General features: G+C 50.4%; 2 protein-coding genes across 6 annotated transcripts in view; one reads left to right on the top strand and one right to left on the bottom strand.

The window, feature by feature from the left end:
- The window catches only part of LOC122366018 (probable alpha-glucosidase), a 22,714-nt gene extending 5,935 nt beyond the window's left edge, over positions 1-16,779 (bottom strand). The window contains exons 1-3 of one of the 4 annotated variants that reach the window (XM_043337751.1): positions 16,626-16,779; positions 4,077-4,380; positions 2,657-2,767 (exon numbers count right to left, since the gene is read on the bottom strand). In XM_043337751.1, coding sequence (XP_043193686.1) covers positions 2,657-2,767; positions 4,077-4,335 — 370 coding nt within the window. In that variant the 5' untranslated portion in view covers positions 4,336-4,380; positions 16,626-16,779. Of the gene's footprint in view, positions 1-2,656; positions 2,768-2,995; positions 3,128-4,076; positions 4,381-4,720; positions 4,903-12,339; positions 12,578-16,625 lie in introns of those variants that run through there. The other 3 variants (XM_043337752.1, XM_043337753.1, XM_043337754.1) reach the window with 3 other exon arrangements.
- Positions 12,720-26,499, top strand: LOC122366023 (mitochondrial basic amino acids transporter-like). Of its 2 annotated transcripts, none has more exons than XM_043337783.1 (5): positions 12,720-12,875; positions 17,626-17,708; positions 21,406-21,449; positions 23,704-23,787; positions 24,125-26,499. In XM_043337783.1, the coding sequence occupies exons 2-5, from the start codon at positions 17,675-17,677 to the stop codon at positions 25,433-25,435; spliced, it is 1,473 nt and encodes a 490-aa protein (XP_043193718.1). In that variant the 5' UTR covers positions 12,720-12,875; positions 17,626-17,674; the 3' UTR covers positions 25,436-26,499. The 2 variants fall into 2 exon arrangements, with proteins under 2 accessions (XP_043193718.1, XP_043193719.1); XM_043337784.1 differs by lacking the exon at positions 12,720-12,875 and adding an exon at positions 17,069-17,461.

Below are 26,499 nucleotides of genomic sequence, written 5' to 3'. Positions count from 1 at the left end.
TTGAGCGCCATCGGTCCAGCCGTTCTCGAGATCTGGAAACGACCCCTGCACGTGCGCACGTGCAGCAGCACCCCAACTCTGGCACATGGATATGCAGTGCCTAGTGGGTGCCTACCTACATGCCAACTTTCAGCGCAATCGGCCAAGTAGTTACCGAGATATTGCAACAATTACAAAAGTGACACCTCTTCGTTTTGCACGTGGCACGTGCATAAGGGGTCACCCACATGCATCGGGAATAGTCCAATACTTGGTAGAAGGAATGAAGCTACCCTACAAAAATTACCGCATGTAAATCGGTCAAGTGGTTGCTGAGATATAAGCCTCGCAAAAGCGTCCGCACGGCCGGCCGGCCGGCCGGCCGGCCGCTCATACTCAGAAATTTCCGTTATTCTACGTAAGACTCCGCTCGCTTCGCTCGCTCCGTAATAAACATCTAAACAGCTAAACGAACTGTGTACAGGTGCGCGCATTCCCATCATGTACGTTTAATGTTGAGAACGTACTCATGGAAAGCAGGCAAACGACGACCAAGCACTATCGAGCGATCATTACCGGGCATGACGGAGGCGTCAAGCGACAACAAAAATAAAAGGCGGGACATAATAACAAAGCACTGCCGCGGTGACTGGTTCAAATAGACAGGAGCTCCAAGGCCATTAGAACCACGGGATGATGCAACCGAGCACATGAAGTGATGCTGCACGTCCCGATCACCCATCACGGCGCTTCGGGTTGGCGAAAGACAACAGCAGCACCGTTATAAACACACGGACTTCGGGCTGTCATAGGCTATGAGACCCAATAATGTTATAGCAATGGTAGTAACTCAAGTAAGTATAACTAATGGGTTAATATGGTTCATTCCCGTCTTCCAACGAAACAACGCGTCATCGTTTTTCTCTTGAAGAGTGAACTGTTACATCGAAGTCTGCGAGGAATCGGCCAGGAAATGTCGCCCGTTACCGCCATCACGCAGCACGTCACGAGCAGCTCCTGACCGGTCAAAGGTCGTGGCACCATTTGGACATGTGTCACTCCAGTCTGCTGCAACGGGACTGACGTCTTACCTATCCATTCCTATGTATGTGTCATTTATGCAGAGAGAGTGGACATGTTGACCAAAGACATCCGTAGGCCTTTTTACTTTATCTTTTTTTCGCGGCTCCAAATTATAACACGGCTTCCGGTCGAGAGTCAGCGTCCAGTCAAGTTATAGTTCGATCCCAATACGGGCTACTCGATCGACTTCCTCTGACAGAATGAATAGTTGCGTAGCGATTTCCACATGCGTCACATTGACGGCCGGGATTATATTGTCACGATACGGCGCGCTCACGCTTGACATCTAACGCCTGTTGTCGATTTATTTAGATACAAATAGGCAATCATTTTGTTGGATCACCGGTTAGGCGCCTTCGGTCTATTTAATTACATAGTTTTTCATCGTTCAGGAATTACGGAAACGGCGTAATTTTAACGGTAACTCATATAACTGTTCCCTGAACACAAACAAACGGAAACCAGAAATTGGCGGATATTCCGAGTGCGTCTCCCCACGCTTTTCTCATGATGATGTAAGTTAACGTAATGTTGCTCTCGCGAACCGGGGCACGACATCCGAAGGTCGCTGGTCGGCCTCAGTCCCGACCAGACTCAGCCAGAGAAAACCAGATTTGTCCAGCGCGGAGAGGCGGGCGTGTCTCACCAGCCACCGGCTGCTGGCGGTACCCTCTGCGCGGGCAGAGGGGGTGACGAGGGTCGAAAAGGCCGCAGGACACGACCCACGCAATACATAGTGTGTCCAGAGAGCGCGGTGGCCGGTCGGCGGGGAGCCGGCGCTCCGCTCGCCCTGTAGCGGGTCCGAGCTCCGGACTCAGTCTCCACCGGTCTGAGTTCCGCACTCAGAGTCGTCCGATCGAGCCAGAGGAGCTGCGCAGTAGGTAGGTGACTGTCCTTACCTGTGGGGCCGCCGGCGCCCCCCGCGGCGGGCACTGCAGGAGTGTGGCGGGCCTGTTTTACAGTCTGTAAACCTGTCTGCCGCGCCCCCGACGGCCCCGATATACGATTGGCATGCATACAGGGAGCGGCTGCAACACCGAGGGCGAAACGGTTCCTCTACGTCATGGCATGGTGACCACCGTCCATGGCATCACTCAGGAGCTGGATTACATCATATTCTTGGCTTCGAATTGGTTGTAGTTATCTAACTAGGCAGTCTCTAAGCCCTGCACATCCCAGCGACTCAGTCGCCTAGTAAGTGATGAGCAAAAAAGATTTACCATTTTCAGAAGTACATATCTCGAGAACACGGATGAATACACGCAGGAGATAGGTATGTCAATCTTGTTTAGCGCATATTGCAACGTAGCTTTAGACAATGATTATAAGCACAATAAGACCATTAGACTTCAACTTGTCTAAAGGTAAACTTAAAAACTTGCCGTATCAAAAAAGAATAATTTTTCCTTCGAAGTGATTTTTTTTTGTAGATCGAACATATAAATCTATGGTTATCTCCCTTTTCCCAATACATATGCTTCGTTAAATTAAATTAAGTTGAATTTGACCCAGGTGCATCCACTTAATTGCCATGACACGAAGGCTGTGACCAAAAGTCCGCCCTGTCTCGCAGTCCATCCCCGCACCATCTGACCTGTGATATCCGTGGTGATATGTCCAGTCACATCCTTGGTATCCAGGGGCTCGTTCCGCGGCAGATCCAGATCCAGTGCGGGAACTTCCTCTAGATTCTCAGGCAGGTGCGCTGCGGCATGGACCGAGCGGGGTCAAACACGGGTCACACGCAGGTCAGGCGCTAGGTCACATACGGGGTCATTCCCGAGCCAGATAAAGTCAGACATGAGAACATGAACGAGGTCACACATGGGGCAGACCTGCCCGTCAGATACGCCGAGGGCAGACACAAATAAGACAGAGACTGTCCAAGGGTCAGATACAGACTCCTAAGAGTCACACGACAAACGAGGCCGACCTGACTCTAAACGACGACCTGACAGGTCATTCCTGAAGTCAGACATGATCACGGGGAAAATCACAATCACCGTATCACTACACAGGACACCAGATGCACACAGCCGCGCTAACGGCCGTGGACTGCCTACTGTGTCCAGTGTCCACCCTCGGCGGCACTTGGCACGTCGAACCATCAGCCGAGACGGGGTGACAGTTTGACGGACCGACCGGGGAGCTCCCACTGACAGTGGATACATATTGCGTCACCGGTAGGTACAAGGATTGATGGAGAGCTTCTTCTACGGAGCTTCTGGCTAGTAGCTGATCGAGATGGTAGATGATTATTTTTTTTCTTAGAGGAAGAGGACAAAATGTAACAACGGGAAGCCTTGTGATAAAGGGTGGTTGATTGAGACGACATTCTATTCAATACATTTCGTGTAGACACGGGATAAATAACCTACCATTCGATGACCGTCTGAACATTTTGAGTTCACCGAGTGAGCAACATTACATTTATAAACAAAGACGTTGCAGTAACAGTAGACAGTGTTTAATAATCCCGAGGAAAACAATCGTCAGTGGTGACCAAAGATCTCGTTATCAGGAGAGACTCCATGACACCAAGGCCATCTTTCTTATGTGGTGATCTCAGCACCTCACATGCCAAATGACTGATGCTCAAACCAAACGATGCTAAAAAATAAAACAAATAAATAAATAAATACATAAAAGAACGTCAAAGAACGTCGATAAACGCATCCCGATAACAGAACGGGGATTCCCCGATTCGGACAAGGCCTGCCAATTAGTGGTTAGGTTATCATCGAGCCGGTTTCCTATCCATAACAAGGCGTGTTTATTATTTAAACTAAATAACCCCAGTCTCTCTCTCTCTCTCTCTCTCTCTCTCTCTCTCTCTCTCTCTCTCTCTCTCTCTCTCTCTCTCTCTCTCTCTCTCTCTCTCTCTCTCTCTCTCTCTCTCTCTCTCTCTCTCTCTCTCTCTCTCCCCTCCCCCTCCCTCCCTCCCTCCCTCCCTCTCCCTCTTTCTCTCTCTCCCTCTTTCTCTCTCTCCCTCTCTCTCTTTCTCTCTCCCCTACCTGATTCGATGGCGTCTCCCAGTGAGTGTGGCGCCGGCTGCGGCGGCTCGTACGCCTGGTCGTACACCAGGTTACGCAGCCCCCCAGTGGTGGCGGGCGGCGGCGCGCGAGGCAGCAGGTCACGCTGCAGGCTCTCGGGGCTCAGCCGCAGGATGCACGACGTGTCGTTATCGTTATTGGGGTTGGGCGGCGTCGGGCCGCAGGAGAACGACGAGTCGCTGTCGTCCTCGATGCGCATGTAGCGCCCGTACGGGTCCATGGTGGCGGCCGCGAGGATGGCGGCACGCGGCGGAGCTGGTTCAGTCTGGGTGAAAAAAAAAAAACAGAATACCATTGCCAGTGTGGCAAGCATACATATTCCCAAACATACATAGAAGATACGTGAATTAAAACGTGGTAGCATGGGGCAAAAACGTTATTTGACCGTCATGTGAAATGACAACACTTTTTCCGGTACAAGCACAGGCGAACGCTGGTTGTTCTGAGGAAGCCAGCCCGCAACCATCGTGTATGCTATAGACCATCTGCCATATCGATATAGCCACTTCGGATCGTCCCATCCACCCCTAACCGACCACAAGTGCACCTGAACTGCTATTGCAGAAGCCATCCCGTCACCAGAGACGGCAGAATGGCCCACTCACCGCGGCAGATGGAACCCACAGCCGGTCTGAACAGGCTCACCGTCACTGGCACTGCAGCCGCGGCCCGCGCCTGGCGGCCGGCACTCGCTCAGACGGTGCACTGAGTGTATGCACACTGTGCAGTGCCAGTATGGGAGACGAGCGCTCCCGTTTCGGCGGATCATGTGGCACGACTGTCACAATTTATCACGGAAAGGCCGGGCGGCCCCTGCCCCGTCGCCGGGACCGGGGCCGGGGTAGCTTTGGGAAAAGTTTACTTTCAACGCCACAGCAGTGCAATGGAATCAAAATCCGAAAAGTTTTGGAACTTAGATAAACTTTTTTGGGGGGCATACCCCATTGCGGCGCCCAAGACCGCCTTTCTGGATCCGCCATGGGGTCATACTGCAGGGTCCGCGCCACCGCGGCGGATGGGTTTAGACTCTGCCCGTGATCCCGGGCATGGGCCCGGCAATGTAAACATATTGCTATCACTGGCAGAGTGCAGGGGGCGGTGGCAGCGTGTGACTTCTGGCAGCCGTATGGAGCTGGTGGCATTGAGCGCTGATATCCGGCAGAAACTGTACATCGTCAAAACGTAGCAGCCGGCAGGTTGACAGCTGGCAGACCTTAAACAGATGTTCTGCCTTCATACAATCTCCGTTTACATATAATAATTATAAAAGGGCGTGGGCAGATCGGCCCCAGTAGATAACTACCTGTAGGTATGAAAATTAGAGCCGGTCTCGCTGTGACGCCACTGTCTCCTGGGCGTCGCGCACTCTGGGAATGGCCAATATCAGCGAAGGCCTACGTCATGGACAGGACAATAGAACACCACTAGGGTTACCCGCGTGCTCCGCAACGCAAAGAAGGGTTATTTTTGACCAGTGGGTATTGGGTTGGTCTGTGTCGATTTAGTTGGTATCCATTTCGTTCGATTTCTTTTTGACGGCCAAGCATTTTGTAATAAAACAAAAAAGATACATCGCATCGAGGTGCCCGTGTCGTATTATCATGCGTTCTACTTTAGAATGATTCGAAAACTGACTTGATCGTTTTTAATCGTTTTTAATCCTCCTCTCTCTAAGCCTCGATTCCCAGACTCATACGCCTGTCAACCCCCGTCTGTGAAAAGCTCATCTATCGAACTTTTCAGGAAGCTTAAGTTCAGAATATTATCAGCATTTCGGTCACAGAAAAACACACAGAACACTGATGCAAAGAAATATGCTCCCGTCATAAAGGATATTGTTAGCAACGATGATCTCATAGTAAAACAGTCTGACAAGTGTAAAAGCTTAGTTGTCATGTCCAAATCAGATTACGTCTCCAAAGCGTCGGATTTGCTAAGTAGCTACCAAAAAGTGGCCACGAATCCCACCCCAGACTTAGAGAAAAGGACCCGAGACCTCACCGCGAAAGTGCTGCGTGGGAAATTACCTGACAGGACCATCGACCAATTAGTACCCAAATGGACGAGAACGGCTGAGTTTTATGGCTTACCGAAAACCCACAAGCCAGGAAACCCTCTCAGACCCATTGTATCAGCTTGCGGGAACCCCTTAGACAAACTGTCTTGGTTCCTACAGCAAATCCTAACACAGCTCCTTCAGTTCGTACCAACGTATATTGAAAACACACAGCACTATCTTGGTAAACTCAATCATTCCTTTCCAGGTATCTTGCCTAAGGGAGCCATTGTGTTTTCCCTTGACGTGGTGAACCTGTATGGGAGTATCCCCATACAAGAGGCGATTAGCGCAACGATCGGCTTAATCAAAGAAAACATTTCCAAAATCAACACGTATGGCCTTTCACTAGACGAAATAGAGAAACTTCTTACACATGTGCTGACAAACAACTTCATTCGTTTTGGGACTGATTTTTACAAACAAACGGAGGGCATAGCAATGGGGAACAGGCTTGCGCCACCGCTGGCTATAGTTTTCATGCACAACCTAGAATCTAGCTTTGTAAAGAAAGTACTTGTTAGGCCGAGCATCTTACTAAGATATATTGACGATTACTTCGGAGTATGGGTACATGGCATCGAAACTTTACTTGAGTTTTATGAGAATATCAACAGCTTTCATCCAAAAATCAAGTTCACCTTAGAGCACACGTACCACACAGGCAACATCTCATTCCTTGACACTATGGTTACGGTTCATCCCAACGGCACTTACACAACAGAGCTGTTCATCAAACCCATGACTGCCCCTATCAGGCGCGGATACAAGGGGGGGGGGCCATGGGGGCCATGGCCCCCCCCCCTTGGCCGATTTTTTTCAAAAATAAAATAAAAAGTTAAAAAGCTGAAAAGGGGGCCTCCTGAAAATAAAGTGGCCGAAATCCGATGAGTTTTTTTAACCTACCCACTTAGTTATTTCTTAGAAGACTAGCTGAGAAGACTTCTTTGTTAGAAGATTGGTAAAGCTTTTCATAACTTGGAGGTCTCTTATACTCACAGAGATGACCACTTTTACAGGGCCTCCTAACCTGCACAGAGGGCCTCCAAGCCTGCACAGATGTCCTAACAAACACAAAATCTCTTAGCCTACACAGAGGCCTCCACTCGCATCCGAACAAAGGGCCTCCTAGCCAACACAGAGGGTCTCCTAACTCACACAGAAGGTCTCCTATCCTGCACAGAGGGACTCCAAGCTTGCACAGATATCCTCTTCGCCAACACAGGACCTCTTAATCTCCACAGAGGGCCTCCACTCGCATCCACTGAACAGCTAGATAAGCTCAATAGACGCAGTTTTTTTTGGGGGGGGGGGCCCAACAAGTGGGAAGATGGGGCCTCCAACAGGTGGGGGGCCTCCTGGTTTCTAATGGCCCCTCCCTTGGAGATTTTCTGGATCCGCCCCTGGCCCCTATCATTTTAAATTATGAATCGGCTCATCCCATGAAAACTAAGCTAGGTGTCCTCACTTCCCAAACGAAACGAGCGGTCCAGGTATCCTCTTCCCCATCTGCTGTGCAACGCAGCCTGGACAAAATCAAGCACCTCTTCCTGGAAAACGGATATCCTGAGCACATCATTGACCGAACTTTTAAAAACAACAAAAAACGAAAGGCACAACATGATAGAAAAAACGCTCAATCAGGGCAGATGACTTATATGAGGCTCCCTTACGTCAATGAAACAGTGTGTCATCGAGTCAATGGCATTATCAGGGCATCTAAGCTTAACCTTAGGGTGGCTTGGCAGAGTGGACCCACGGTGAAAAGCAAACTGGTCAGATCTGCCCTTCAGCCTCCGCTTTGCCGCGGCAAAACCCGGTGCCACACGTGTCCGAACGGTCTTCAGGGGAAATGCCACATAAAAAATGTCGTATATAAAATCACTTGTAAAACATGTCAGGACAAACCTTATATTTACATCGGAGAAACGTCGCGACCGGTTCGTGAGAGATTTAACGAGCACCTTTCTGACGCCAGACTAAGAAGACTAGGTACCGGACTTGGTGAGCATGCCTTAGATAGACACCCGACACTTAGTCACAAGGAAATGAACAACAACTTTCATATAGATATTTTGAGCAGAAACCGTGACGTGGCTGACAATAAAATTGATGAATCTATGAAAATCCGTGATATCAACCCAAACTTAAATACCTTCACACAGTCCTGGCCAATCGTTTAGGTTGTTGTGACTTTTGGTAGGTTACGAACCAGAAAGTAGTATTCATTTTTTGTTACTTGCATGGTGTGTATCTGTTTGTATAAGCGCTTGATTATATAGAACATGATAGGAATTATCATCGCTTGATTATATAGAACTTGTGACATGTGACGTTGTAAGCATATTGAAATAAGCATTTTGTGATCTGTCGTCGATGTCGACATCCACCTACATACAAACGGAGGAATGTTTTCCATCATTGTAGCGTGCGAATATGTTTTTGTATGTTGTGAAGTGTGTAAAGGAATTTCAAAAAACTCAGACCTGATGATGACAGTGTTGTCGAAAGCTTGTCTCTTTTGTTTCTCTTTGGTAAACTAAAGAACCAATACAATTTTTGGCATGTTATTGATCATTTTCACATCAATTTTGACTATAAAACTGACTTGAAGTCTTTTGAGGGCCATCGATGAATTCCGGTAAAAATGACAATGTAATGGTTTGGAACATTTACATTTTTAAGAATACTGTTGATCATCATGCAAAAATGAAGGCTGAGCGTTGGACAGAATTGAATGCTCTTTCCAACGGTGCCATTTTTAATTGACAGAGATATCAGATCATTGAGCAAAACCCGTGTGATTAATTAAGTGGCACATCATCGACAAAAACCATTTTCTCCAGCGATTTATACCACCTTGTCGTCGATCAATTAGCTATTCACAATTTTCCCATGAGAGGCGGTACGTTTCTCTTGTCAACAGGCGTTGTTTCAACTCGCTCCATTTAACGGTCACCTAAAAATAAAATTAATTCCAAAATCCCTCAAAAACCGCAACTTTTCAAATAAAAGTGCCCTCTCCGGTGCACGTGGCGCGTGCTATCCTCTGCATTGCACACCATTCAATAGCCCGTTCAATTCTGTACACGATGCTGTTTTCCCCGTGCCGGTCGGACCCCTGGTCACCAAGATATTGCACGGGAACTGGACCCGTGTCGGCCAAAATTAACCGTTTTCGCCCGATTTCGCACGCCGATTTATACATGTAAAGTCTATGACGCGAATTTGCACTTTTTGAGCACGCGCCACGCGATCCCTATCAATCCGATCGAGCTGAGACCCCTCAAAGGCACGTCGCGCATCCTTGATCTGTAAGTTGTGCAAATTTCACCGGGCTAGGTGCAACGGTCTGGCCTGTAGTCCACGCAAAGCACGACCAAGTCGGGACCTCGGTAACGGACAGACGCACCCTCCTCAAATAGTAATATAGATAGCTAAGGCTGACCTCAACCGGACACTTGGCGAGTTGCATCATCCAGTTTCTCGAAGCATGACAAGCATGCATGTCGTATCAGAGACAACCTTGTTATGCCGCCAAACGAAGTCGTCCAGAGCCAGTTACATAAGCTGAAGATGCATTTCAGCAGAGGCGTTGGAATAATGAGATTCGTGTCAAAGAATATACATACATTACTGACCTGGCCGACGAAATTATTTAGAAAAGAGATACGTAACTTTGACGGGGCTCCATCCCCATAATTTCACTTTTGTACCTAATTCAACTTAAAGGGACCCTCCCACCTTCAAAAAAAGTTAATGAATTGACATGAAAGTGATGTCGCTCGGTTCAGAAAGAGCGAAAAGGAATAGCCGTTTTCACGACGGGCTATCCGGCGAATGCACCTGATTTGACCAAATCTGCACCTAATTTCTTTTACAGCAAATATCTTCATTTTATGAAATTATTTCAGTGTTTTATTCGATGATGCTCTCTGATAATATGACACAGCAGGCATATAAGCAATTAGTGCAACTCTAGCTGATAGCTGCTAAGAGACACACTGAACCTGATTTGACCAAATCTGCACCTGATCTGTACCAGATGTGCACCAAATGTGTACCAGATGACAGTCGTGAAAACGGCTAATATCTACCAAATTTCATCGATAAATATTCACCGGTTTTCAAGATTCAAGACTTTTACTTTTATTTACTTTTTGGGATCTCTGCTGTTGCTAGCGACTTAATTTGAAAGTGCGACACTTGTTGCGCGCAAAGCAGCATATACCACCGCGTGCTACCAAACGTTTTGGTAAAAGATTTAAAATCGTTGGATCTGCACTGACGTCACTCATTCAGAGGGGGCATTCTAATGCATTAGTCCCTCTGAATCAAAGTGCTGCAACTTTCAAATTAGATATTTTCGATTTGAGGCATTTCTCGATCTTGTGAGTGCTCAAACCGGTAAGTGCAAGCCATGGACCCCATTTTGGCTATCTCAACTCAAAACTAATGTTAAGGTGGGATGGTCACTTTAACGTATAAGGGTGTGTGCATTTTGGGGTGGGACCACACAATCCTGAGACCGTGGCGGAGCCCCTGTAAATAAGTAAATAGTGTGAAAAGTAGTGTATTTAATAAACATTGAATTAAATAACAATTAACAATATCCAACGTGCAAAATTATGTTACGTTCATTAGGCAACTTTTATTATCATAAGAAGGGTTCATTTTTGCACAAAAACAATCTCAAGACCTCTACAAAAACGTTCATCCTCCGGCCGAATAACCTCCGAAATATCTGCCACTTCAGCACGTCTCGGCATATTCTTAGCCCAAGACAGAAGTTTGGAGTGATTCTGAAGGTGGCCTAAAATAGCACAACGATTTAGCGGATGCCATTGCTGTATTGGAGCGAGTTTGTGACTCTTAGCAGCAATAGGGACGGGAAAGCGGTTTCCACGTAGCGCCGCAGGAAAATGCCTGGAAGGTATGCTGTACCGCAATGCTCAAACAGTGTGATACTGTGCCGCATTACACCAAGCCAGGCGCGGGGCAGGGGCGCGGCAGAGTTGAATCGCACACATGTTGAGAACGCCAATTATAAAACAAGCCCAAGAATAATCTCGCCACTGCATGGCCAGATTGTCCTCCAGGCACATTGACATTTGCATTCCATGGAAAACATTAGTGTTTAGTGGGGAGCCCGCGGACATATCCACTGAAAACTACCTGCTATGAAGGTGATTAGTCACTGATCAGTGGTCGGCTCTGCCCTGTTGTACAGTAGCGGCGGAACACCTTCAATTAAGGGGGGGGGGGCACTGTCGACTTTTGGTCCCATTCTTTCCATGCAACGCCCATAGGGCTAATGTTAAAATGCCAAAATCAAAGTGGGGCGGGGCACAGTGCCCCGGTGCCCTCCCCGTTCCGCCGCCTATATGCTTTTGTAAGTTGAAGCTCTGAATGCTGAGCAGTGCCCCAGTGTCTTGTGACCGAGTCTGATACCCGGCAGCTGAGCCTCACACATCCTGTGGCATTGTGAACCCATTGACCGAGCCGGCATCTCACACATTCAGCGGCACACATACAGTCGTTTCGGTGACCGTCAACCGAGGCAGCATTTAGTTGACATCCCAGGCCTTGGTCGGTGATCCTGACAAGTCCTGCAGCGATTAAATTTCTAATTGTGATCGCTAATTTGTAAAGGCAGAGATAAGAAAAGTAGTTTAGTGATTATTTCTGTCAGGCGCTTGATTCGAATTTCATTTTCATCTTACGTATTTAGGAAAACGACAATCGAGAGTGACATCAGCGATCCACAAAATTTGAAAATGAGTTTAAATATTTTGAGTAAAATTTATCATTCTGTCATCACATGTGACAGGACTCCATCCGGTCCTGGCCCTAGCACGGTGTATGACGTCACGAATAACCAGCGGCCGCTCACATACCATCCACAGCCAATCCGCTCAGCCCTGGCAATGACGACGGCCGGCGGGATTATGACATCATCATCTCTCCGTCAGTCAGAACCTTCTGTCTCCCCTCAACTCACACCCGCGAGGTGCGGCACTCGCCAGTCGCCACCCTGCCGTCCCCCGACCTTGTCATACCGCTCCCGTCCCAGCCCGACCCCGATATAGACAGCCACCACCTGACTTGGCGTGTGTCCAGAGCTGACGCACAGCTGTACGGGCCTGGCGTCAGTGGGTCGGCACCTACCTCGGCGCCCCTCGCTCCGCTGCAGAGTAGAGTCCACTGTTTTCAGTCACACACAGTCACAGATTCCACGGAGGAGTTCGTAGGAGCGGGTCACTCTGCCGACTGCGGCAGCCGGGCGGCGCGCCGTCGGACGCACACAGACACACACAAACGCCCTCGGGCGTAACGATCCGTCTGCGATCGGTATCGCGACGGCGCCGACGATCGCTGTCGTCGTCCGCGCCTGCGCAGTACGGCCCCGTGACGTCACGTCGTCGGCGGGCGGCGCGTGCGCTGATTGGCTGCCGCCGGACACACCCCCACCAATGGCACGTGCGCTGCGCTGCCGGTTGCGCCGCTGGTTATGAATTAATGAGACATGCTCGACGGTGACGGTGGGGTCACCGGCGGCGGCTCGGAGGCGGCAGTGGAGAGTGACGGTCAGCGCGGGTCGCTGGCCAGGGTCGTTTTGTCTACCTGTCGGACGCCGGTCGCCACGACGGGGAACCTAGCCGCCCTCCTGGCCCACCGAACGGGCACTCGCGCGCACATTTACGGTAAGGGGAATACCCTAGATAGTAGGGGGTTGTGTAATGTGTAGTGTGCAACGTCGTCACAGCCGAATTCGGGCGGGTTACCGAATCAGGTCATAGAGCTACCCAATGGTTACGCCATTCTGAGGCCGGTGTCGGTTCAATCTAACAATCGACCTGGGTGACTTCCGACCTACTTGATTTTGTGTAGCTAACACTTGATGTACTTTGTAAGAATTCTCCAGTTTAGTTGCGAGGGTCACTCTAACCACATTGTTAATCTGACTAACTCTTCGTTCAAAGCATACCCATATGCACAAACGTATGTACAAAATACATGTTCTGCACGCATTACAAAATATATGCAATGAAGATCATAAGTAGGTAAGTAACTAGAACGCCCGCTCAAATCTCAGCTTCGTGAAATCATTCATTTATAGGCATCCTTTGTAACAAATCGGAGCAAAACACACTTTTATATTATCTTTTCCTGTGAATGGCACATAACTTAAATATGAAAAATGGCACTGGGCACATCGTCAAAGGGTATCGGAAAAATCAAAAGGTACTAAATGCCAATGGTGCACACTGCACAGAATACGAGTGTCTGAAAAAAAATATAAGAAAGATCGGAGTTCAAGCGCCTGAATCATTTTGCACGTGTTTTGATAACTGACAATGTAACGTTCGGAGAACATGTATGTGAAAAGCTGTGAGAGAAATGTGCTTGGATATATAGGAGGCAATATAAAGGCGCGTGCATCAGCAGCGGTTGCGCTTTAAATCCGTTCTTTCTAAGGTTTGTCAGACTAAAGCAAGGACTAAAGTTACCAAGAAAAAAAAACGACCAAAAGGCGGATACAAACAAGTATCTCTTTGATCCGTAGCGAGTGACAACTGGAGTCTGGAGTTCAAAACAGCATAGTTTATGGCCAACGTGAAGATTGCATTACAACCTCTTACCTCAACCATATTTGCGTATAGATAGCTAAGAATTATCATTTATAAACAGTCGCTCGAAAGGTTCATAAACTTAAGTTTTTTTTATAAATTTAGTCCGAACCTTTTGATGGGAAGGATTCACAAGGACAGAGCCACCGCTAAGCGAAGTTTGTTGCGATGACCCTGCCCTCTACCCTCCGATCGCGCAATTCCGATTCTATGGCAGGATTTAGAGTCCAAAGTTTAACGTGCGCACAAAGCCGCGCACGGCCGGTCCCCTCACTGACTTCGCCTGGCTACGGCCTGCCACCAACCGCAACCATACCTGTCAGGAGGCCCATAAATGTCGAGCGCCCGTCGCGCTTCGAACCCGGACTGTCATAACCGGGAACGCGTGCTCTCACCACGCGGAGTCCAACGCTCTAACCAACTGAGCTACGGGACCGGCTTTTAAACCGACATTTTAAATAAGTTAAGGAACTTATCTAAAATGCTTGCATTTAAAATGCACTGCAGTCAAATCATTGCATCCTCATCTGATTATGGCAAGCAAAACGTGGATAAATGGCAGGGGAGGATAACATAGACACAGGGATAAGCCCCCTTATCATTCGCAGAATGAAAATAGCAGATAATGTATAATACAAACACATGCAAGTTCCTACTTCCTTCAAAATAATAAACTCAAACATGATAAAAATGCCTATAGTTACACAGTGCACAAGAAGCAAACGGCCTTCATTCAAACACCGCCCAATAGCATGCGCCGGTTTTACCGACCTATCAAGCTGACCACACTGCTTACGCACAAACACTCGGCAGTCTCTCAGAAAGTCACTGGTCATACTACGAGTACCCACTGTAACTTTCTAAGCACGCGCGTTGTGCGTGGTCGTCAGGTGACCGGTGTTCAATAATGGATCAGACGTAGGTATCCCGCATCTCGTCGTCGGAAGATAGGCTGTCAAGGCAGCTCGCCTGTAAACAATTGCACGACCCTGTGTATTTGACGGCGAAGTCGGCGACACAAATCTCTCAAGGATGCAAGATAAGCGCGAAACGTGAAACGCATACGTAAAGCGAACGACCCCGCTTCCGGCGCCTTTTGTTTTCAACCGATCAAATGGTGGACGAGTGGTGGAGCGCGAAAGAACGTAGCTGGCAAGCAGCAATAGAACTGAGTAGAAGGTATCTAAATGAAAACATTTCTCGGAATGAATGTGTTAATTAGCGCAATCCTTTGCGTCTTTTCAGCACTTTTGCGTTTGGTAGGGCGTAGGTGTGGTCATCCAACACACTATCCTTCTCAATGACCAGCGTTTCTTTTCTTGGTACGGCACATTTCAACTTTATCACGGCAGGGTCGAAATGGGAGGAGCACACTCTGTTGTTATCCGTAGGGAGCCAATCTGGAGGCTTTCCCAGTGCTTCAATCCACTTGGTGGTCAAGGCAGGATCCTTAGGAAATCTGTGAAAGCTGCACTTTGACTGCCCTACGCATCCTGGAACACGGCATTTCATAACCATTGTGGAAAAACACTAAAGCACGATATGAAACGTTGAATGCTAGAAATCCTCAAATATTCATGGGACCTTTAGCGCACAATAATTGTTCCCTACCATGGGCTTGAATCAAGACCTTGTTTCTATCCCATCGGGAAACATTTTATCTGGCATCGGTATGTATTTTAATAAAGATGTTCATTCAGTTAAGGCCATGTATAGGCAATAGGCATTCAAAGTTGAAATCCACCAGATTTCGCGGGGCATTGGGGAGTTTCAAAGTGAGGAAACTGAGTGTTTTAGTGGTTTTCGACACCTAAAATCACAAATGTTTTAGCTAAGTCGTGCTCTTATTTGTTTCAATAAATTCATTATAGGAAAAATGAAATCAGCATGAAAAATGTCATCTTGAAGCAGTCAGAGTGAACATTGCATTATCACAAACATTATTACAAACCTAAGTTGAATTTTATATAGGTACATGATGTTCAGCACATGTCCTCAGGTGGACCAAATGACTCCTAAATCCGTTTTCAGGACGCACACCTGATGTTTTTGGTCCACAATAAATGAGGCAAATGCTCGAAATGTCGAGGATGGCATACTGGTGCCGAGGACTGCGGACCTCGGTGTGGGGTTAAAGGCCTTTTTGGAGCTCCAACCGTCACCTCCACCAGAATGACATGCCCGGCATTTCAAGATTGGATGAACAGCCAGGAATGGTAGCGTAAGAAAATTAATATGTCTACAAAATATTTCTATGTGATTCGACATCTCAGTTACATTGATCACCGAACAATTTAACTTTGAACAAGCTTATACTATTAGAAGTTGAAACTTGAAAGATACCTGGACTGGACCAAAATATGAAAATGAAATCGGTAACCCTTGTCTTAACCAATGCTTTCAACGTAATACCCTATAACCGAGGTGCCTATATGATATGACTGATTAAGATCTTCCTCTGAAGCCGCCACAGCGCACAGAAAGCCCAGCGACTGCAACGCAGCAGTATAGGAGTAGCACCAACAGCGAAGACTTCAATGCTCCGAGGAAACGGCTGAGCCTTTCTTTCGTTGGACTTTATTGGGTGCCTACTTACAGACGTTGGGTCTATGTCCTTGTACCTATTCACAAACAATTATTGCCTTGTAAGCATCATGGTGAGGTGGGTGGGTGATTTCAATATAATATTTAGTTATGTAGGCAAAGAAGGCAAGTAGGTAGTGTATATTTTGCTATAGAAACAACGGGGAAACGGTAGAGTTGAAAATGTAACCCTATCGGCTGGACCGTCCGGGCAGCAACAGTTGCTCGTTTCTCACTCACCTCACGTCTCCAAAGAAGGCAGCCATCGGCATCATGAGTAGGCGGCAGCAGCGACTGGCTCAGTGGGGCCTTTTTACTGTCCCTGGCACCAGCGACACATCGGGACCGGCGCCGATAAGGAGCAGTTGTCTGGGGGCGGGACAAAAACGTGACCAGCACCTGAAACACGTGAGGCGAGACTGTCAGTTCGCGGAATCGGACGGGAGTCGCCCGGCACACCGGTAGACAGGGTCGCCAGGAAGGTGCATGTAGATTTTGGGGAAACACTCGGGAGTCTGATCCCTGGGCGCTGAGCTGTCCCATGGGCCTCCAAACGTTCGTAATACGAGTATGGGTGCAACACTCATTTTGAATTAGGTATAGCAGTCTGATTATAATAGAAAGGGCGTTAGAACAAAGCTGGTATCACACAGTTGTCTCTTGTCCTCCATATGCGTAAACATGTCTAGTTTTGATGAATATAATAGGCGAAAACTAGCATTTTATACAAATGCACCACCCTTCTTACCCAGTTCACCCCCGACCGGCCAGTTCCGCGAACCCCCTGCGGCAGGGCCGCCCTCTCGGAGACAAGGGGACTGATCAGATGGAGACAACGGCACCGGCCGGGGAGACGGACCGGACAGTGGTCGCGGAGACGCCGTGTCGTGTGGGCCAGCTGGATCGCAAAGGACGATCACTAGGCGGTCCCAAAACCGCAGTGGTGACACCGCCGTTTGGCTGCTGGCCCCCTCCGACTCGTGACCCTGGCCGGTGACCTGGGACCGCAGCCGGTGACCGGACACCGGTGACCAAGCCTCTTGCTCTGACTGGTGACCTAGGTTAGATTCCAAACGGTACGTCCTCAATGTAGCCTCATGCTGTTATCTAAGCTTCCCTTGTGTCTCGTCGTTTTGCCACATTCGCAGAGTGATTTTGAGTGCCAGTTCCGAAGTCGGCGGGGTGGTTTTGGTGGAGCTATAGACCCTGGATTGACGGAGCGTTTGTCTGTGTTCGGCAGGTCGAAGTCGGAGGTTTCTTTCCAGACCTCAGAGAAGAAAAAGAACAGGATGGCGACGGATTTCCTCGCCGGCTGCGTGGGAGGTAAGCACTGCAGCGACTGGAACGAATGTAGTGACCGAATAGCTGTTGACATCTATTTGGCGTTGCATAACTTCATAAGGTGTTCATTATTCATAGCATTCCGTATAGTGTTATTCATGTATACCAATCGACACGGTAAAATTGCTTTCGTTCACGCTACAAAGCAACAACAACGAGCTGTAGAATCAAAGGGATAAATATGAGATGAAGTAAGCGAACATTAACAGCAAACAATAACGATAAACATAAACAGAACCGGACCTACCGGGCCATCTCAGACGCTGAGTCTGCACTATCTATCGCTGCAATCTCGAACGTACCCATCCGCCGGCTGATATATTCCCACATACAGAAGTCAATTAGTATGCAGACTGTTCATGGCCCTCGTCGCCAGTTGAGTGCTGAGGCCGGTTGGTAGGCAGCTCGGCCCCAGTGGCAGCCTCCGGCTACTGTCGACCGGACGATCGAGGTAGCGGGCTTCCCGAGCTTTCAGCACAGCCCTGGGGCTGGCTGCGAGGGGCTGCGGCAGACGGTCGGCCCCGAGACTTGGCTGCAGTGGCGGAGATGGGGTGGGAATAGATGAGGGGTGAATGAGAAGAGGATGGAAATTGGAAAATGGCCAGAGGAAAATTGGAGGAAACGGCAACAACAATTAGTCAAGTTGAGCGATAATTGTTGACCGGTTCACTGCCAACAATTGCAGACCTTCAGTGACACAACAACCCGGAACTGAAAGGCAGACAATGGTCTGGCTAACCTCGACGAGGCCTGCCTCTTGAGTAGCAATCCTCCAATCTAGGTCACCACTCATCCAAGATGGACGGCATCATGTGGTGCAGGCTGCCGTCGCAGCTGGCAAAGTTCCACAGAGCTGAGCCGTGACCAGCCAGCGCTGTTCGGGGACATTCCTTCCTCTGCGCCCTCGATAGAGGACACTGGACGCTGGGACAGGGTTTCTGGGCTCTGGTCATCGTTTGCTTGTGGCGCAGGTGTCGGAGGATAATGCGCAGCAGTCAGGGACGCCTCTGTCGACATGAGGGCCATCTCGGAGCGAGCCAGCTCGGGCCCCAGACGCGGCGGCCTTCTCGGACGGGTCCAGACCGGTCCCCGCCGCAGGCGTCCCCTAAAACATTCAGTTATGGGGCGTCCATGGGACGAGCCCCGAGATGATAGCATCGGAACAGCAACCGTCGGCCGTCTGCGCCTCCGGCCGCCTCCGCCTTCGATGCTACCCTCGCCACCACTGCCGCCTCCGCGGATATCTCCGCCTGCTACCACTGATGTGGAGGCAATTTCTTTTCGGGACCGACTGCAGCCCAGTTCGGGTCAAAAATTCATGTTGAAAACGTCCAAATACAGTGCAACGCCTCGACCCTGTTCTCTAAAGAGTCGAGGCTTCTTCTGAAGTAGCTGTCCAAAAAGGTGACTGTAATAGAACCTATTATTCGATACATGCTAAAATGCAGTCTTGGTTCTAAGAACGGTTTATCGTTTAGATCGCATTTATATTTAGGGAGTGACCAAAATGTGAAGGACCCGCGGCTCTGCAACAGACATCTCTCAGGACATTCAAAATTTGGGACCGTTTCATGGCCAAGCGACAAAGGTGGAGGGCTGGACAGGCTGGCCACCCGGGCTGCCGACCCTACACACCAGTCCAGAGAGTCCGGCGCCACACCGCGCCCCGGACACCGGCCGCGACTGGTTTTGATGGCCCAACGATTGGACAGTATATCTGATCGGGAGCCGACGGCCACCGGCCACTGGAAGTTTCCATCGCCAACGACGCGCCGCCTCTCTCTCTCTCTCTCTCTCTCTCTCTCTCTCTCTCTCTCTCTCTCTCTCTCTCTCTCTCTCTCTCTCTCTCCCCGTATTCTGCTCTCCCTTTCCCTTATTTCTTTCTCAGTCTCTCCTGGTAGCTCCTCTATCTAATTCTCTCCCGGTATCTTCTTTCTCTCTTTCTCTCTCTCTCTCTCTCTCTCTCTCTCTCTCTCTCTCTCTCTCTCTCTCTCTCTCTCTCTCTCTCTCTCTCTCTCTCTCTCTCTCTCTCTCTCTCTCTCTCTCTCTCATTACCCCTGTCTCTTTTGTTTTTGTTTAAGGTTGTCATCTCCCTCTATCTCTCGACCCCTTTTCTCTTGTTTTCTTTCTTGTTCTTAGAGACATTAGGGTCCACTGAGTAGGAACTAGGAAGGATAAAATTGACGAGCGGCGAATCACGATGCGTGTTGGCCGAGTAGCGTTGATGCTCCATGACACCATGGAATGAGTCGTCTGTCAGTAGTCACATTGGAGTGCCGAAAATCTTCTTGAGGTCATCGGCTTAAATTCAGGAGTAATCAGGTCATGGCGAAACTCACGGAGGGCGCCAGGTGACTGACCCGGTAATGATCGTATAGACGGTTAAGCTTAGGGGAGCCGTTGCGTTGGAAACTTGACATGAGGTGCAGGGCACTCCGTTTCAGAACAAACATTTGCTTAGTGGGCTTAGTGGTTGCTACTTTATCCAGTTGTCCAGTTCCTCTAAAATGCATCAGCCGCCTGGGTACGTTTCATGAACCAAGCCAACAATCGTCCATTGAGCGCTCGCGCGATGTCTGCTAGAGCTCTGTGCACTGGAAGATTCGGTCGGGTGGCCCGGACAGACCCGGCCTCCACTCGCTGAGAGGCCTAGCCTGCCTGCGGTCCCGCCCGCCGCCTGGAACCTTCCATTGGCAGTCGCAGTGGCGCCGCCGGCAGACCCTATCAGATGCCGCCTTATGCTAATGAGGAGGCTCGTCCGTGAGTTATATTCACTACGAAACGTGGAGCACCAGCCCAGCGTACCGATTGGTGTCATGATTGGTGCCATAGGTGCCATGGTGCAGGAACAAGTTGGGCAAAGCAGCCACCCATCGTTTTGGACTGTGGAACGAGTGGAACACACCGGTTCATATCGATAACATCATTTTGATAGTCATTTGTTATTTTACGTAACTTTTGTTAAAACCTTTGGTTGGTTTATGTATCATCAAAGGTGTTTTTAACGATCATCGAAGGGATATTCTGCACTTATTCTATAAAATCGTAAACTAACATTGCACACAACCAACAAAGATTCTAGGCATGATATGATCCGAAGTACCTATGGGAGCCAACGAAATGTCATTCAATACCCAACTCATAAACGACGAGAAGCTGCGCGCGCCGCGCAGACGTCACGTTAGTCAGGTCAACCACAAGGTGAAGCGGCAGCGGCACTTCTCGGAGGGGGCTGGCCGAGTGAGACGATTACATAACTATACATGGCTGACTGCATCCAAGGGTGGACTGCACGAACACTTCAGGCACCGGTCGGATACAATTCAAATGAGTTGCTGCTATCCGTCGACATATATTGGCGTTGCTGCATGTGCATGGTTGATGGCTGACTGATGCAAAGCGTCGAGCCGACGTTGCAAGTTGTTGGTATGTGAGGCCGCATCAACCGTATTGACTTTCTGGATGGTGAAACGAACGAATGTTGAACTCTGAGCGCTGAACTGAGGAAAGTTAAGCTTTTATTGCTATCGTGCGCTGTCGCACTTCTTCTTTCGGTCACTTCTTTCGGTCACAGTTTGTCATCTTATTGATTAATCTGCTTATGCGTTACGTGTGCAAACTCCAGTCCTTTAGGTACGTCTTTCGATGATTCTAATGCGATCTTTATTGTTTGTTTCAGGTGTGGCTGGAGTCGTTGTCGGACATCCCCTAGACACAGTAAAGGTGAGTCGATACTCTGTCACCAGTCACTTCAGTATAAAGCCCTTCAGTTCAGTTCCTTTCTTCCAATGGAGATACCCAGTACCAACCCAAGCTAGACTAGACACCTTACAGTAGTAGAAGCTGTCATACTACCGGGGAGGGGTTGTGCACTGCAATGGAGGTATCAAAACCTCACCCCTATAAGCGGTCTCCGGGTCACTCTCCAATGGAAGCCCTCGACTTGGAGCGCTACAGCGGGCACTACTGCGTGTAGGTCTTCACTCAAATATGGCGCGATGGAGCCCTGGTAGACGGGAGGAAGGGACCAGGCCCGTGCAGCGGTACATAGGACCGAACAGGAGGGGCTGGTGTCACGAGGATGATACCGGTGCATGAAGGACGGTTCCGAGTCAGGACACATCGGCTGGAGCGTTGCCCCCCGTCCAAGGTTCCTGTCAGTGCTTCGACTAGTGTCAGTCACATTACGCTGGTCGTGCGAGAGTGATCGGTCTTCTTATGCAACCTAAGCGTGTTACATTTCACTTTAGGTATTTACATTTGTTACAAGCGTGACAGGTTTCTGGACGCTAGTACGCGCGTACGCACTCGATCTTTTATCGAGCAAAAGCGCATGCACTATTCAGTGACCGGCACGTCTGAAAGGCGTTGACCTGCTGCCGCTCTCTTCCGATTGCGACGCAGAAAGGCCCCGTAGAAGGCACTCTTTACGCACAGTGCTTCTCCTTCTCATCAAGATTATCCCGGCGAAACAATCAGTATTCTCGCACATGTTTTGGAAGACCACCGGGCATTGTATCGCATTGACCAAAGAACTCTCCATAGTCCTATCTAGTAGAACCCAGCCGCCTCGCTGGCCGAGGTGGTAGAGCAGAACACTCTAGTCGTGAACAACATCCCAAGAAGCGCCGCCAGACACTACAAGAGCGGCCACCCTTTCTGATATGTATCCCGAATCGAGGCGGGCGGCCTAGCACGCCTTTAGCTAAGCGTATGCTCGACTGGGCTCATTGTTCTCGGTGGCGTGACCACCAAACAAGGCTGCCGGGGAGGAGGCACCTCGGAGGAGCCGGCTCAAACCGGAGGCGAGGCGACTGGGCCACCCGTGCGACCACCGCTTTGGTTCGGGCAGCCTTAGGTCGGCAAGCACAATGGGGTCCCACAGACAAGCGCCTCACTGACCGAGGTGTGGGCAAGCGCAAGGTATATGGGCGACGAGTCCGCCCAGTCGTGAGTAAACGAACTCAATGAAACTCGAAGAACTCGGCAATCTCAACTCAACCCTAAAGTGCAATGGACAGCTCACGCACCATACATGCAGTACGTTATCCGGGATAGCCAGATATGGACGAATGAACCCACTAGTCCACTACGCCATTTAACAAACGGCAACACCGATTTTGTTTTGCGCGCCTTTAGAAGGACGTCCAATGGCGACTGACCAGTCGTTCTGCGCAAATTGTCCCGACTCAGATTCCTGGGGCTCACACCGGCTCCAAATATTCAAAAAGCGTTTTTAGTTTTTACGTCTTAATTGTCAGTGGTGCGTCGAATTCGTCCAACTGGCGCGCGTCTTCTGCGTGAGCGCGCGGCACTCTCCGCCGACTTCGGACGACACCGGCGCGGCCTCAGCCGATCAGGACGATAAGCGCGCGCCACCGGACCTATCCAGCCATCTACAGTCACCAGTCAGCGCGCGACGCGTCGAGAGGCCGCCCCGCGCCGAATTCTGCCCTCGCAGTGGCGGCCATCTGATCTACGCAGCGCTCGCCGGCGCCCCTCCGTCGTCCCAGGGCCCACCGGGTGCCCCTCGCCGGCCGACCTAGCTGGAGGGCCGGCGCCGCGACCACCGGCGCCGCGCTATAACCAGCAAGGTCTTGTCCCTCCGGAGGGCGTATCACGAAAACAGAGGGGCCCGCTACCTCGGGATATGTAGCTGGTTTGCTCAGGGTTACCCTTTCTAGACTCATCCCCTGAGTATCCGAGACCTTGCAACATCCATATCTGCACCTATTTATCCCAAAACATTACCCGGAAATCATTAAGCGTTTAGCATGTGTCTTGGGCGCATTTCAATTTGAGCGTAGGTAACAACAGTCCACAAGTGCCCTACTTGTAACGAATAGAGCCAGAACAGTGGCCCACAAAACAGTGAATAGAGCTAAAATGCAATAAAACCACGCTGCTGACGTTAGGATATTTTGATTACTGTTATTCGACTCATGCCGACCAATTGGGACTGTGTGTTTGTTTGCAGGTCCGGATACAAACACAATGTTCGGTAAATCCTACATACCGCGGGACGTTCCACTGTCTCCAGAGCATTCTAGTCAAGGAAGGGGTAAGTACTGAAACTGTGTGCGGAGAATTAGCCAAATGTGCGAAAGCTTCATCTCCTGATAGTTTTAACGCTGAACGTATAAGTCATTTATTCTCGAATACCTATGTAGGTACTGCCATGTGTGCAATGTTTTAAATATGATCTTGGAAGGTGAATGCTCGAATTGCCTCATCCTTTTACCTCAAGAGTTTAACTGTATCTCAAGCAAAACATATAAACCCGATGTGTATGCCAATTTGTGGAAACACTCAAAATCTAGCAAAATATCTCACTCAGTTCGGCTCGGCACCGTGTCGCGTCGACCATCTCCAACCTCTCTCCGTCTGTGTCCCGGCAGATGCGCGGCCTGTACCGCGGCCTCACATCGCCAATGTACGGCGTGGCCGCCGTCAACGCGCTCACGTTCGGCATCCAGGGCAACGTGCGCCGGCTCATGTCCGACCCCGACTGCCTGAGGTCGCAGTTCACCGCTGGCATGATCGCCGGCGGCTGCCAGGCCGTGGTCGTCAGCCCCATGGAGCTGGTGAAGAGCCAGCTCCAGGTGCAGAGCAGCGTCTCCGGCATGGGCTCCCGCCACTTCAGCTCGCCCTGGGACTGCTGCCGCCAGCTGTGGGCGCGTTCCGGTGCCCGCGGCCTGATGCGCGGGTACTGGGTCACCGTGGTGCGCGAGGTGCCCGCGTTCGGCCTCTACTTCGGCACCTACGAGCTGCTCACCACCGGCCTTGTCGGGGATCAGAGGAAGAGCCTCACGCACATGCTGATGGCCGGAGGCGCGGCCGGGGTCGCCTCCTGGGTCTTCACCTATCCCATCGACGTGGTGAAGACGCGCATCCAGACGGACGGCATGGCCGGCATCCAGCACTACGACGGCTACATCGACTGCGTCCGCAGCACGCTGAAGCGCGAGGGCTGGCGCGGCTTCATGCGCGGCGTCAGCTCGGCGTCGATCCGCGCCTTCCCGACCAACGCTGTGACCCTGGCCATGGTCTCGGTGATCCTCGAGTACGCGCACGACCGGCGGCGGACGCCCGAGCCGCAGCAGGAGGCGGAGTCCCAGCAGCTGCGGCTGCCGCACCAGGAGCGACACCAGCTCGGCCAGCAGCTGGGCCAGCACCTGGGCCAGCAGCTCGGTCAGCTGGGTCAGCTCGGCCAGCAGAATCTGACCGTCACTCAGGTGACCGTACAGTTGGAGACGAGTGACGGCGGCCTCTCGGCGCGCCGTCGGAAGGCCACCATCCGACTGGATGGCCAGATGGCGCTGGGCCAGCTGCGCAGCCTGCTGGACCGCGAGATGGCGGCGCTGGGCGGTCAGCTCGGCGGCCAGACGGCGCTGCCCGTCAGCGCCCAGCACTCGGCCGCAGACCCGGCCGTGGCGGCCGCAGCCGCCGCCGCTGCCGCTGCTGCTGCGGCCGCCAAGGCGAGCGGCGTGCGGCGGGCGGTGGCGATCGACCCGCGGGTGGGCGCGCCAGCCGCCGCCGAGGAGGCCGCTCAGGAGGAGACCGGCGCCGAGGAGGAGGAACAGCTCGAGCTCTCCGACGTGCTGCCCTGCCGCCACGTGCGCCGAGAGACCACCGTCGTCACGCACATCGTCGAGTACGACGTCGGCGACGACCACATGTCACGGATCGTGGAGACGGCCGCCGCCTAGAGGTGCGCGCAGAACAGCCTGCGAGGCTCGCCGTTCCGTCCGGGACGTGGTCCGTCCTTCCAGACAGGGAGAGTATGTAACGATTCCGTCCAGGAACGCGGTTCAATTCCGTCCTCCGGCCAGGTAAATGGGCCGATATGTGTCCGTCCTTGTCTAAGTATGTGTGTGTGTGTGTGAGATGAGAAGCGGTATGTGTGTCTGATAAAACCGTCTAATGCGTGCGGATACGCTTCTCGGCCCGGCCAACTGTGCAATCACATAGCATAAGCTCCCAACCTGGGCGTCATTTGACATAGTGACCAATGTCGGAGTGCGGCTGCTGCTTCCGATTGCGTTCGACAGTGATAATTCAGTTTGTTGGCTGGTTCCACAAGGACGTCATTTGCTCGTGCGTAAATCGGATAACATATGCGGATTATTAGCGCACTTTTACCAAGTCTTCCGCTGATCTTCCGCGTCCGTTTACTGCATGACAGCTTTTCCTAACGTTTCTGCCTTTTTCTAGCCTTTTAACGCGAGATGTTTTGATTTGTGATATTATGTAAGGTGCACAATAAGCGTGTGGATGCGTAAAGATGAATGCCGATTATGCTCCAAACTAACCAGGCGTGATTGAACTGTTGACTTTTCGAACGAATTTAACTTTTTAGTCGTGTCGTTCACATGTCCTGTAACTTTTATACTAATCAGCGGAGGTTCGCGCTAGTGCCTTATTTATGCATAATTGTGGGGCGTTTGGGGTCACGTCAGATGATGTATCTCTACATAATCGGGACTGGGGACCAATCTCATTCAGGTATATATGACAAGGCGCAGGGTCGCCATGTGCCAAGTTAGGCAGTGACTGTATTTGCTTGTACGAAAGGAGAATAATTCTGCTGACTGGAGCCGCTGATATTGATCATAATGTCAAACCAAGTTGCCGAGCTATGTTATGCTTGTCATGTCGAAGTGCCTATGCAGACTGGATTGTGGATTGTTCTGTATGCCTAATGCTTATGGATGTCTTCACGCATTCCATGCGAGAGGTATTAAATATGTGAATACACTTGCCCGAATAGAAA

This window comes from Amphibalanus amphitrite, unplaced genomic scaffold, assembly GCF_019059575.1.
Source record: "Amphibalanus amphitrite isolate SeventyFive unplaced genomic scaffold, NRLGWU_Aamphi_draft 000778F_arrow, whole genome shotgun sequence".
NCBI classification, from domain to species: Eukaryota; Metazoa; Arthropoda; class Thecostraca; order Balanomorpha; family Balanidae; genus Amphibalanus; species Amphibalanus amphitrite.
This window is presented reverse-complemented; position numbering and strand designations above follow the sequence as displayed.